Raw genomic sequence first — 12,680 nt, 5'->3', positions numbered from 1 at the left:
TTTGTTCATGTTCAATGACGTCATTATTATTTCTTATTAGTTATTATGTATTATATTTATAATTTATAAATAGTTTTTCCAAAAAGATCTACCAAAGCCATCGCACGGCGCACCACTACCTACCCGCTTACTATATTTGACCACAGAACAAAATATTATTGACCGATAACGGATAACAAATGTGGGATAAGATTATTTTTGTAGTTATTTTGAAGCGTTATTTCGTACACGTCTTGTCTCTTGTCTACGAGTCAACAATATTTTCCGTGTTCGTCACATTATTGGTGATATTTTACTTATTAAAATATAATATTATAATAATTATAATATTTAATAATATTATCGTTTGATGGTTATTTCATCAGTCGTTCTGTTCAATTCGTGTAATTGAAATTATAATTTGTAATCGTGTCAAGCCGTACAATTTAACTTGTGGTAAGTACTTATTTATTAATTTTTAATGTCTAAGTGTCAATTTTTATATTATGCACACATCAATCCCAATAAAACACATATGATTTTATATTTAAAAATAAAATTGTAATATTAACTATTTTAAGGTAGAATTTCATCAGTCGTTCTGTTCAATTTGTATTTCGTACGTTGTGTACTGACTCGTGTCAAGCCGTACAATTTAACTTGTGGTAAGTACTTATTTATTAATTTTTAATGTCTAAGTGTCAATTTTTTATGTTATGCACACATCAATCCCAATAAAATACTATAGATATGATTTTATATTTAAAAATAAAATTGTAATTTTAACTATTAAAGTTAAATTTCATAAAAAATCATTCGTATAGGAAATGTATACAGTGTACTTACATTTAAATTTAATATGGCATGAATATTAAATATAATGTTAAAAAAATAAAAGCAATTTATTCATATAGCTAGGCTAATTATTTTTTTTTATTTGAAACGTATAACTTAAAAATTTGGTTTTATTTATATCTACTGTAACCTTTTTAGTGGTTCAAGTACTTAAGGTCTATTTTCTTTTTATCAATAGAAACCATGTCATTTCATAAAAAGTCCAACTTGAGTATTCGGTCTAAAAGGAGAAGAGTTGAAGAAGAACTGAATAGCATACCACTGTTATCATCTAATGATACTCAAAATGTTCCTTCTATGTCCAATCTAAATTTAAATCTTAATGACTGTACATTTATGCCTTTATCTGATAGTGTGATTGATATACCAGAAACTAATTTCTCTTTTGATACCAATTCTGATGTACAAAATAATTTAAATATTAGTTTTGATTCAGATGTTAGTTATAATAATTGGTATTCATCAGATGAAAGTAGTGTTTCAATTTCATTAAATGATAATATTAAATCTGATCAAGCATTTTTATCATTCATTGGAGAATGGGCTATTAAATACAAAATAAGTCATATTGCTCTTAATGGTTTATTAAGTGTTTTACAACAACATAAATGTTTTCAATCAATACCTAAAGATTCAAGAACTATTTTGCATTCCAAACCAATAGATGTTTCTAATTTGCACAAAGTCGAACCCGGAGAGTATTATCATTTTGGTCTATCTACTGGAATAAAAAGAAATATTCCTAGTAGTCTATTACAAAATGATAATATGTCAGTTATCCAAATTGTTGCTGGTGTGGATGGCCTCCCGTTATTTAAAAGTAGCCCAGAACAATTTTGGCCAATATTGGCTTATATACGCCCTAAAAGTGATGTGTTTCCAATAGGCATTTATTATGGGAAAGAAAAACCTTTAGACAGCAATAATTTTTTAAAATATTTTGTCGAGGAAGCAAATGATTTAATAAGCAATGGTATAGAAATTGATAACAAAGTTTTTAAAATTGAAATCCATACTTTATGTTGTGACGCACCTGCCAAATCTTTCTTATTAAAAATCAAAGAACATTCTGGTTTCTTTTCATGCTCAAGGTGTGAGCATGAAGGAGAATACTTGCTTAACCGAATATGTTTTCCATACACATCACCAGATAGACAGCCTCATAAAAGAACTCATCAGAATTATATTACTCAATCCAAAGAAGAGCATCATATTGGAAACATTTCTATTTTAAGTACTTTAACAAACTTTAATTGTGTCAATGATTTTTCTCTAGACTACCAACATTTAGTGTGTTTAGGTGTTGTCAGAAAATTAATTTTATTATGGGTAAAGGGGCCAATTCCAATACGTTATGCATCATGGAAAATAAAAGAAATATCAAAGGCATTGGTAAGCTTAAAAACTAACATACCCTGTGAAATGGCTAGAAAACCAAGAAGCCTAGAACTCATTAATCGTTGGAAATCTACAGAATTACGTATGTTTATAATTTATTTAGGTTGTACTGTTACTAAACCAGTATTATCTAATAAACATTGGACACACTTATTTAATTTGAGTTTGGCGATGATTATCTTATTGAGCCCTGATTATGGTTGTCATCTTAGTATAGCACAAAAATTGTTGAGTAATTTTGTAAAGAACTTTGAAATTTTGTATGGTCGTCATCTCATATCTCACAATGTGCATGGATTAACTCATTTATGTGATGATTATATTAAATTTGGTGCATTGGATAATTGTTCGACATTTCCATTTGAGAACTATATGAGTACTCTTAAAAACCTTATAAGGAAACCAGATAAACCCCTCATTCAAGTTATTAAAAGGTTTAATGAAATTCATGCACTAAAATCAAATTCTCAAAAAGAAGAAAAACTATTTAAATGTACTGGCCTTCATAGTAGCGGACCACTTATAGAAAATATGGAAGGTTTGCAGTATACAACACTTAAGATGGAGAAATATACTATTAAAACACACATTCAAGCCGATAGATATCTTTTAACTAATAATAATAAAATTGTTAAAGTTTTTAATATAGTTGAACACAAAAGTTCTATACATTTAATTTGTAGGCAATTTGAGGACACAAGTATATTGTTCGATAAACCTATTAAATCTACAGAGTTAGATATCTATATTGTTGACAAATTGAGTGATACATTAGTCTGTTATTCCATTAACAATATAAAAAAAAAATTGATTGTATTACCTTCAGATAATAATTTAGTTGCTTTTCCTTTAATTCACACTTAATTCTTACAGTGCACAAATCTTACAATCATGTGGTCAGTTATTAATTTTATTAATGACAATACTGTTGAAGTTGTACCATCGTTTTGGGTCCACAAAACTAATTGTGCATGGCCAAAAAAAAATGCAGCACATTTTATAAAACGAAGAATTCCTCCAAATAAATTTGATTTTAACTACTTACCAGCCAAAAAAATGTGTAATGATTTAGGTAATATAAATTGAAAATATTTTTGTGACTGTGAAGTTAATTTTTTTATTTATATTACAGATGACTATATTATAGCTAAACAAAAAGCAAAAGCATCTGAAGATACTTCAAATATTTCGTCTTCAAATGAAACTTATGAGGAAAGACTCACACGGTTCCAAAAAACCAAGAAAAAGGTTATGAAAAATAATTTAAAAATTAAAGAGAAACTTAAGTGGAACACCAGTTCTTTAGAAAGCCCAAGTAATTTTTATTTATGTTTTTTTTTTGTTTATATATACCATTTAATTTACCTATACTTGATATATTTTTTAGCTTCATCTATCGATGAAGAAGAAGACAGTTCAGAAAAAGATCCAGGCTATTCTAAAAATGTTATTTGTGAGAAAAATACTATAATACATGGTAATACAATTTTTTTGTAATATTTTTATTAGTTTTGTATTTATTTTATATAATATATTATATTCTTATAACAGATAATTATTGTTAATCCAAATTTAAAAATTATTCTTTGTAATTAAATCATTCAAATAATAGTTATATTTTTATTTTACAGAAACACCACCTTCTAAGCAAAAATTAATCTCTAAAGATCTTCCACAAACTTTTCCTGGTACATCATTTAAGAGAAAACTAGACTTTAGTACAATGAACAAATGCAAATCTCTGAGCCCAAAACCTAAAATGTCTAGTAAGTTAGTTGATATGGTATTGAAATTTCTTTCCTACATAATTTGAAGATATACAAAATATTTATTTTATACTAATTTGTTTTAGATGCAATCAATTTTGATGAAGTAGAGAAGATAATAACAACTTCATCATCGCCATTCAAAGTAACAGTCAGTAATTCTATTCCGCATTCTAATAATGGTAAGTACAATAACTTAAAATGATAATATTATATTTCTTTTTTAATTTTCATATCTTAAATAAGTTAAAAACAATAAAACACCTTCAGTATATAACAATATTCTGGATAAAAATTCATAGATATGTACTTAATTAACGGCTGTATATCTGGCTTTATACCTCATACGTGTATCTGGATTTAATGATCTAATTCTCTAAGTCCCTTGAAGATCATTTAAACAAATACTATAGTCTACAGTATTTAAAGTAAATTCACATACATTTATTAAATAGAAAGTCTTATTATAATTAAAATAAAATATACTTTGACATTTATGTTTATATTTTTTAATTATTTAGATATTTTAACCAAAATCAATCGAACAACATTAAATACATGGTATGAAATAAAAGGGTTAGTAGAAAGGATTGAAAGTCTCGAGAATGCACTTTTAAACAAAGGTTTCAAAGAAGTTTTCAATGATGATTTGGAGAATGGTTTAATATTTTCACTACCTCTATCAAATGAGGAAGAATTGGAAATCTTTGAAAAAAAACTTCTAGATACAGCATTTAACAAAAAATTGGTATAAAATTAATATAATTTAATATTATAAATTTGTAGGATATTATTGTATATAAATATTTTTAGATTTCAGAATTATCTCGTTTGGTGCGTGGAACTCTACCAAGCACAGTACGTTCCATCATGTGATATATGTTTAAAGACCAACTATTAGAACAATATAGTTTCAAAGGCCAGAAAAAAAAAAAAGTATTTTATACTTTAAAATGTTGTTCAGTTATTTTTGGTGAGTAAAATAAAAATCACTTAAAATAGATGTTAAATCATATAGAATTAGTATCTGAACAATTTTTTTTTCTATACTTTTCTAAATCTACGTGAAAAATTATAGAGAATGGTATTTTTTTTTTTTTTTTTATTTTGGATTTTTATGGATATACTGGCTTTCGAAATGTCGCGGGCGGCTGTAGTATGGAATAAGTAGGCGTGTCTATTCCGTGACGTCACTCCGCATGACGACTGCCGCGGCACCGCGGCGAGGCGTTGTTTACTCGACAATCCGGCAAAGCAATTTGCTTGTTTAAGCAACCTAAGCCCAGTTAGGTGCTAGGATATCACTTTTATACGATTATTATATTATTCTACTGCATATAAATTCAGTGGCGAATCCAGGAATATTTTTTGATGGGGCTGATTAGTTACATAATATAACATAACAAAAAAAACCCTTAATAATAACAAAATTAGTGTTTATGGACTGCATTATTATATAAGATGTAGATGTGTTTAACTATTTATTCATAACTTAAAGTAGGTATTTTAAATATACACCTATATATTATAATAATATAATATTAGGTATAAAACAAATAATATTAAATTTATTAGGAGTAGTGTCGCAATGACCATGGCGAATAGAAATACAAATAGTAATAGTAATAATAATACAATAGACGAGTAAGTATTCAGGGCCGGTGCTAGCTTTTGCGAGTCCTTGAGCAAAATATACTACGAGGCCCTTTTATATTAAAAAAAGTACATGGTTTGAGCTGCGAGGCCACGGGCAAAGGCCCTGCTAGCCTCACCACTCACCACCACGTCAACACTATTAGTATTACAATGATTTTAAAAATAGATTCCTACTTGAAATTCCGTATGATGATTAAACGTTTAAAATAATTATTGATGTTTTGTTTTAATGTGTGGCAGTGATAAAATATTGTTTTTCTATATAACATTAAATCTTTATTTTTTTTTGAACAATTCATTATGGTATAAAAGAGTTATTTTCTATCTTAAAAATTATAATGTCAACTAAACTGTTTGATAAAGCTTGTGCTAGTAATATACCCAAAATAAATATATACATGGTTAATGATTATATAAAAAACAGTGATTGTTTTAATGATCCTGAGCTTAGAGGATCAAAAGCCCAAAGGTAAGTTTGCTATACACTTATAACATTTTCAATAGGTAATACCTTCCTTACTACTTGTGGCTATATTTCAATATTGTACAAAACTCAAATTAAGTACCTACTTAATTGTATATAGATCAACACGAGAAAGCTATGGTGATTCAGCTATTGGATATGTCAAACTATTGCGCCAAGGAAATATTTGTTTAGTTAAAGGACAAATATGTCCAGAACATAGAGTAAGATAGAAAAACTATAAAGTAGCTTTAACTGAGGATGAAGAGGAAGAGAAAATTGTGGATGTTAATTGTGATGACTGTGCAGCTTCATTAGGTAAAAAACATATTTTATATTAATAAATACTAATTATACCTAATTATTTAAAAGTATACATTTTAAGTATTATGGTTAAAGTACATATTTATGTAAAATTATACCTAGTTTTTAAAATTATTCTTTCTTATTAAACTTTTAGGTGGATGTAAACATAGCTTAGCATTTCTTATGTATTTACATAGAAAAAGTGAAGAGTCATCAGTAACGTCAGTTGATTGTTATTGGAAAAAACCAAAGCTATCTGGTATAGTACTTACACTTGTGTTTTTACAAAGTGGAACAAAGCAGTATTTATAAACGCTATTTTTAAGTTTGTTTGTTTCCATTGTGTAGAATTATTAAAATAAATATCAAATGACAAAAATTAAATTGTTAAAAAATAAAGTGTTTAAATTAAAGCACATTCAAAGTCGGAGATGTTGATGAATCATGAAAACAACAGTCTACAAATAACAATATTGAGCGCGAATGCATGACCGCACGGCGCACGGGTGATATAGAACATGCGGAGTGACGTCACAATTAAATGGCGGGAAACCCGCCGCTTTTAAAAATACATGATATCGACCCTATTCCACAATACTCCTAAAAGTGGTCAAAATGATTTTTTTTTTTTGCATCTTCAAAATCTTATTTTGAATATTAAACCAAGCAGTTTACATACTATTTTACTAAATATTTAAGTACTAGTTCAGATGCTAATTATTAATTGTTTGTTTTTAACATTATATTTTGATTATAGACTCTATTAAAAAAATTAACAAATTTCAAAACTTCAATTCAATTGATGTGGAGACACCGATCAAAGTATTCATTGCTGGGGCCAAATTCAGAAATAATAAGACAGAACCTTCTGAATTTTAATTTAAAAAAAATTGTCAATTTAAATATTTGATATGATTTCTAATTGTAAAATATGCAATTAAAATTTTATATTTGTATTTTAATTAAATATTATGTTTAAAGAATATACTCTATATGTATATATATTATGATTATGAACATTTATTTAACTATAAAATCCAAGGCACTAATTATAATGCCAATAATCATCGATCAAAATGTGTGGGAAATGAAATGACGACGAGGAGAGTGGTTAGGACTATAACAAGGAGCTTTAGCAAAATTATACTTGAACTTCTTATAACACACTTATACATTCTTTTTAGGTCATAAATATTTTTATTTATAAAATGATTAAAATACTGAAGAGAAACTTTAAGTATAAATTAAGAAAAATATAATTACATTTAATATTATTGATATATTATTATAATATTAACAGAATATAATTCAATTTTTTTTATATATTAATAACATGAAAATAATATTTAATCAATATTACAATGGTATTGTTTTATTATTATTTAATATTTAACGTTTTAAATACAACTAAAATGTATTGTTAAATAATTATTTTTTGAAAATAATATAATGATATTACAATTTTATTATTTCATAATTATTATTTTGGTAATATTTTATTAATGTAAAACTCGCGGCCAACCGTCATTTTATAATCATTTTTTAAACATTTTTTCAACAAAAATTATAAAGAAAAATAATATTTATCGAATGATATCATACGAAACATAATATCAAATAAATGATAAAAAAATCTATTTTTGCTATCTGGGTTATATAAGTGTTTGAAATGTTGTCATTTACTAAATATCAATGTAAACGATTTTATCAAGGTAATGTGATTTAAAAAATAAGTAAAACATTTAGATTTTACTAGTTAGTTATTTGTGTTTCATGTATGTATATATTAGAATTTTTTGTAAATATGTGAACACATCTTTTACAATTAGTTTATTCTATTTTGTAAATTAATATATTAATATTCAATATTTACCCATTGTGAAAATTCTTTGAATGATATAAGAATTGTGTGTCCAGCACAAGCTTAGCTCATAGGGGGTGCTGAAATATTAACTAATACTTAGTAAAATAACGTAAATATATAATTCATGTGGTACAATAAATAGTATCTATCTAAAAAAAAATAATTACATTATAAATCAGTTTTATAATGTAAAACAAAAAAAAAATGAGTTTTAAGTATTTTTTTATTTATTAATAGTAATAACGCATTTTTAGTTTTACTACTGCTTGCCCCCCCCCCCAGGATTGACTCCAAGTTACGCCACTGTTATATACCTACATAATTTGTATTACTTTTATTTAATATTTACATATTTTGGATTTTTATTCCATATTTTATGTAAAATTGATACATATATTGATTTTGTTATTACAATAAAATCCGTTCCCTAGTCATAATATTGTAAGTAAGCATATATATATATATATATATATACATATTATACACATTTATTTAGCACACAAAATGTAATTGTTTATACATTTCTTAGCTCTATACTATGAAAAAATTGTGGTTTTCGTAAAAAGGAATTCATAATTGTTTTGTAACCAAATGTATAATGTATGTTATGTTTGTATAATAGCAGATTTTGAACTAACAGCTGTAAGCCAAATAGTGTAACAAATAAGCGATACGTATAATAAATAATTAAAAACATTTTATCGTATAGTTGCTAATTTTTTTAGATATATGTGCTGCATTCATTCATTACACGCGTCACACACATAAATCACACGGTACATAAAAAATATATGTATTTTAATTAGCGTAGATCAATACATTTAATGCGAATTAATTATAACAAAATACGTATAATATATTAATATATGCCTAACAAGGTGTTTCTCAGTCGTCGGATAATACTTTTTTAGCCTTATGGGTACTGCTAAAATTATTATATAAGTGTCGCAATTACTCAAAAAATCTTTAATTAATATCAAACATCTTAGGTATATCTATTGGTATTTATATTTATTGACAAGCATCTGAAAAATTTTAGTTAGACTTAGGTATTGTAGTTTTTTTGAATACCTACATGAAAATTAAATACATGAAAAGTAGATAGAAAAAGGGGCTTCTGGAGCCGCAACCCGCAACCCGCAACCCGCCGCCGCCGCCCGATCGCGTACGTGCGCGACTTGTATTATTGTTATCATACAACCAGTTATCATTTGTCATCAGTTATCACATGTTATCATATATTATCAATAATTTATTTTTATCAGTTATCACTTATTATAATTGTTATCACATGTTATCAATCATTGACTCTACTATCTTTCTAGACGATTTTTGTATGGAAATTGTAAATAGTTTGTAGAAAATAAATAAATAAAAAAAAAAAGTTTTTTTTTTTAAAAATATATTGCTGTTTAATTATTTGGCATATTAAAATATAATAATAATATACATTTTTTTTTTCTGATTCTATTACAAATAAAATATTACATACATTATTTCTGATAACTTAATCTACGTCTTGTTCTTTCACGCGCTACGAATGCCCTTGTCCTCGGTCGGTTGTCTTCAGTCCTCGGTCTGTTGTCTTCAGACTATAAAAAATATTTGCTTTAGTATACAATATTATGTAAAAATATAATCGTATTACCTCGGTTTCAGACGATGAATATAACCATCCTCTTGCCAATTGACTGAGTGCTTTAACCATCAAATCTGCTATTAAGCAAGTACCTGTGACTGGAATATTGTCTTTCAATTTCTTTATCTCGATGTGGTCCAAATAATCTTCAACATCATTTATGTTTGTGTCTTTGGGTAACGGCATTTCTTTCCCAAGAAACATCGAAATCTTACAGACCTGGAGCAACGCAGCGGGTCGGACGTGCATAATTTTCTTCTAAATATCTTCTTCCATCGCATCCCTCAATCGCAAAATAATTTGGGTATTTTCCTTGGTCAACTTAATTTCCTGCTCTTGCTGCAAACAATAGATTGACAGAATATTGATACCGTTGCATTCCTTAATTCTTATCAATTTAAATTCCTTTAACATTACGTGCGACGTACGTGAAAAGTTTAGGATATTAAGAACCGCATTTAAAGATTTAAACAACTCAACATTCATGTTCACGCACTGAGTCTTACTTGAAATAAAAACAACACAATTAAATAAAAATTCTGGATCTAAGCCTATATGTATGTAAACATCGTTGCCGATAAAGAATGTGTTACAGTCGATTAAATTCTTAGCCATGTTTAATATTTTTGCTGAAAATTTTTGAACACTGTAAAAACACTGTGCAGGACACTTGGACGGCTGCAGGCAAACTGAGGGCAGACTGAGCCAAACTGCATTTGTATATAATTCTGGTGGGCTGCTTCTTGTGGGCTATGGCGTTTTTCAATAATAATAGTTTTCGCTAAGAAATGTGTTTGAATATTGATATTTAATCGACATGTCGTCAGGATGGCGCCGACTCATAATGTATATCCTTAAACCATCACAGATCCATATTCAATTCATCGATAATCACACAATACCTTGCAAAAACTCTACCGTCGCCACCCCGACGTTTGGCGTCGGATTGACAATAAGATACACCTTATTTAATAAACTAAATGACTATATAGAAATTCACACGTGTCGCCAAGATGGCGCCGACTCATAATGTATATCCTTAAACCACCTCTCACATTCCAGCAAAACCCATTAATATTGAAAAATGCCCCCCCCACCTATTATAGAGACTCCTGACTTAAAGAGTCGGTGTCTGTTTAGTCCGTCTACTGCCCTAAACTGGTGTACACGTAGTTTTCGTTCGCTCCGTCTTTATAAATTTTAGTGTTTTTTAAAGTGTGTGTTTTTATTTTCAAAAATAATTTTAATCATGGCTGGTTCAATTGGAAACATGGCTAAAGTGTACAAGAAGAATTTCACATATGTACCACCAACACCGCCTGCAGAGCTCATCGACTGTAATAATTTCACACTAGACTTCACCGGCCGTAAGTTTTTGAATGTAGGACTTGATCCTACGGACGAATTCAACACCGTAGTACAAATTATCACACCATCGCGGTATATTAATATGCCAGCCGACTTTCTAAGACGTATATTTTCCCTGATGGGGAATATATTGTCGTTTATTTTGGATCAACCGCAAAAATATAAGCGAAATTTATTTCTGGAAACCGAAATTATTTCGCTGTCTAGTATGGTGTATCAAGGGGAAAATATGCTTGTCATCGAATCAAAAACACAAGCTGGATGTCGAGTATTGCTAAATCGTGCAGATTTAATGAAATTACAATACATGGAGGAGAGTATTTTCGAAACGTTCGCACGAAAGTCAGCCATCATACGTCCAGTTGTATTAAGGCAATTTGAAATTATTGAAAATTATATAGACCGGGAATTTACCAATGTGCAATCGCCACCGAAAACAGTTGACGAAATGATAATTTTTATTAAAAACCTTCAGACCGATCAAATCATCAAGAATATCGACTTAAATTTTGTTAGTCAGCTGAAAATGTGTGCAGCACGGAAATTAGCTGAACAATGGTCTCAACGATGGAGCGGAGGAATGTCACCAGAGGTAATTAAATCTTAATACTAGCTCTATTAAATAGTTATTTAATTTTTATTATTTTTAGTTAATCGTTAACCACATTTCGCCATTGTCGCCGATGACATCGTCATCGTATTCGCCGTCCATGTCCAATCACATAATTTTGGCTCCGAACAAATATTCATCACCGTCCCCTCAATATACCGATGACACCGATGCGCAGCCGCCGCCGACCAAACCATGGGATATAACGCCGCGACAATTATTCTCACCGTCTTTTTTCGATGGTGAATGTTCGCAGATCAATCTTACGCAGGCAACATATCCAGCAAGCTCCACAGTTGACGAGAACGATGGACCAATTAATGTGGTAATATACATATATTTAATTTTATTATATTTATATTGACAGATTATAATTATTTAGTATATCAATCAGAATGATGCTCCTACCAGTCTGCCATCATTATCATCATTACCGGTGCTCATAGACAATCATTCTACAGGACACGATTCGGACGAGCACCCCCTATGGTATAATAACCGTATAAAATCTACGGGCCCTGCTGTTGACGAAAACGACGGTCCGTCGTCTTTCAACCACTCGCCATCTATTCTCGACTTCACAGGTGGCAAGCCCATGAAAAAATCAACTAAGCGGAGCGTAAAACGTAAACTGTGAATAATATTTGTGAAATAATGTTGTGTAAAATAAAAACAGGCATGATATTTAAAAAAAAGTTTTTTTTATTTATTAGAAAATAAGGTATAAAAATAAGGTATTAATAATAATAATTACAAGGTCTAAAATTATAAGAGTT

The 12,680-nt window shown here is 28.6% G+C and overlaps 3 protein-coding genes across 4 annotated transcripts; 2 read left to right on the top strand and 1 right to left on the bottom strand.

The window, feature by feature from the left end:
- Positions 1-250: 250 nt before the first annotated feature.
- Positions 251-4,938, top strand: LOC132926640 (uncharacterized). 2 transcript variants are annotated; one of them, XM_060991014.1, is made up of 9 exons: positions 251-435; positions 565-644; positions 3,106-3,304; positions 3,365-3,547; positions 3,620-3,709; positions 3,864-3,998; positions 4,085-4,180; positions 4,520-4,746; positions 4,812-4,938. In XM_060991014.1, the coding sequence occupies exons 3-9, from the start codon at positions 3,124-3,126 to the stop codon at positions 4,872-4,874; spliced, it is 975 nt and encodes a 324-aa protein (XP_060846997.1). In that variant the 5' UTR covers positions 251-435; positions 565-644; positions 3,106-3,123; the 3' UTR covers positions 4,875-4,938. The 2 variants fall into 2 exon arrangements, with proteins under 2 accessions (XP_060846997.1, XP_060846996.1); XM_060991013.1 differs by having other exon boundaries at positions 561-644.
- Positions 4,939-9,780: 4,842 nt separating this feature from the next.
- On the bottom strand, positions 9,781-10,457 carry LOC132925717 (uncharacterized). Its single transcript, XM_060990087.1, has 2 exons — positions 9,936-10,457; positions 9,781-9,879 (listed from the first exon to the last, which is right to left on the bottom strand). The coding sequence occupies exons 1-2, from the start codon at positions 10,173-10,175 to the stop codon at positions 9,781-9,783; spliced, it is 339 nt and encodes a 112-aa protein (XP_060846070.1). The 5' UTR covers positions 10,176-10,457.
- Positions 10,458-11,009: 552 nt separating this feature from the next.
- LOC132927631 (uncharacterized) lies at positions 11,010-12,677 on the top strand. Its single transcript, XM_060992211.1, has 3 exons — positions 11,010-11,886; positions 11,945-12,229; positions 12,287-12,677. The coding sequence occupies exons 1-3, from the start codon at positions 11,176-11,178 to the stop codon at positions 12,539-12,541; spliced, it is 1,251 nt and encodes a 416-aa protein (XP_060848194.1). The 5' UTR covers positions 11,010-11,175; the 3' UTR covers positions 12,542-12,677.
- Positions 12,678-12,680: the final 3 nt, after the last annotated feature.

Source organism: Rhopalosiphum padi, chromosome 3 (genome assembly GCF_020882245.1).
Source record: "Rhopalosiphum padi isolate XX-2018 chromosome 3, ASM2088224v1, whole genome shotgun sequence".
NCBI classification, from domain to species: domain Eukaryota; kingdom Metazoa; phylum Arthropoda; class Insecta; order Hemiptera; family Aphididae; genus Rhopalosiphum; species Rhopalosiphum padi.
This window is presented reverse-complemented; position numbering and strand designations above follow the sequence as displayed.

What these genes read in the sequence shown, in the direction of transcription:
- LOC132926640 (XM_060991014.1), top strand. Translation starts at nt 3,124, where the DNA reads ATGTGGTCAGTTATTAATTTTATTAATGACAATACTGTTGAAGTTGTA. An exon ending in AAAAATGTGTAATGATTTAG is followed by an intron (nt 3,305 to 3,364) that starts GTAATATAAATT and finishes TTTATATTACAG; the next exon opens with ATGACTATATTATAGCTAAA. An exon ending in CCCAAAACCTAAAATGTCTA is followed by an intron (nt 3,999 to 4,084) that starts GTAAGTTAGTTG and finishes AATTTGTTTTAG; the next exon opens with ATGCAATCAATTTTGATGAA.
- LOC132925717 (XM_060990087.1), bottom strand. Translation starts at nt 10,175, where the DNA reads ATGCACGTCCGACCCGCTGCGTTGCTCCAGGTCTGTAAGATTTCGATG. An exon ending in ATTCATCGTCTGAAACCGAG is followed by an intron (nt 9,880 to 9,935) that starts GTAATACGATTA and finishes TATTTTTTATAG; the next exon opens with TCTGAAGACAACAGACCGAG.
- LOC132927631 (XM_060992211.1), top strand. Translation starts at nt 11,176, where the DNA reads ATGGCTGGTTCAATTGGAAACATGGCTAAAGTGTACAAGAAGAATTTC. An exon ending in GCGGAGGAATGTCACCAGAG is followed by an intron (nt 11,887 to 11,944) that starts GTAATTAAATCT and finishes TATTATTTTTAG; the next exon opens with TTAATCGTTAACCACATTTC. An exon ending in ACGATGGACCAATTAATGTG is followed by an intron (nt 12,230 to 12,286) that starts GTAATATACATA and finishes ATAATTATTTAG; the next exon opens with TATATCAATCAGAATGATGC.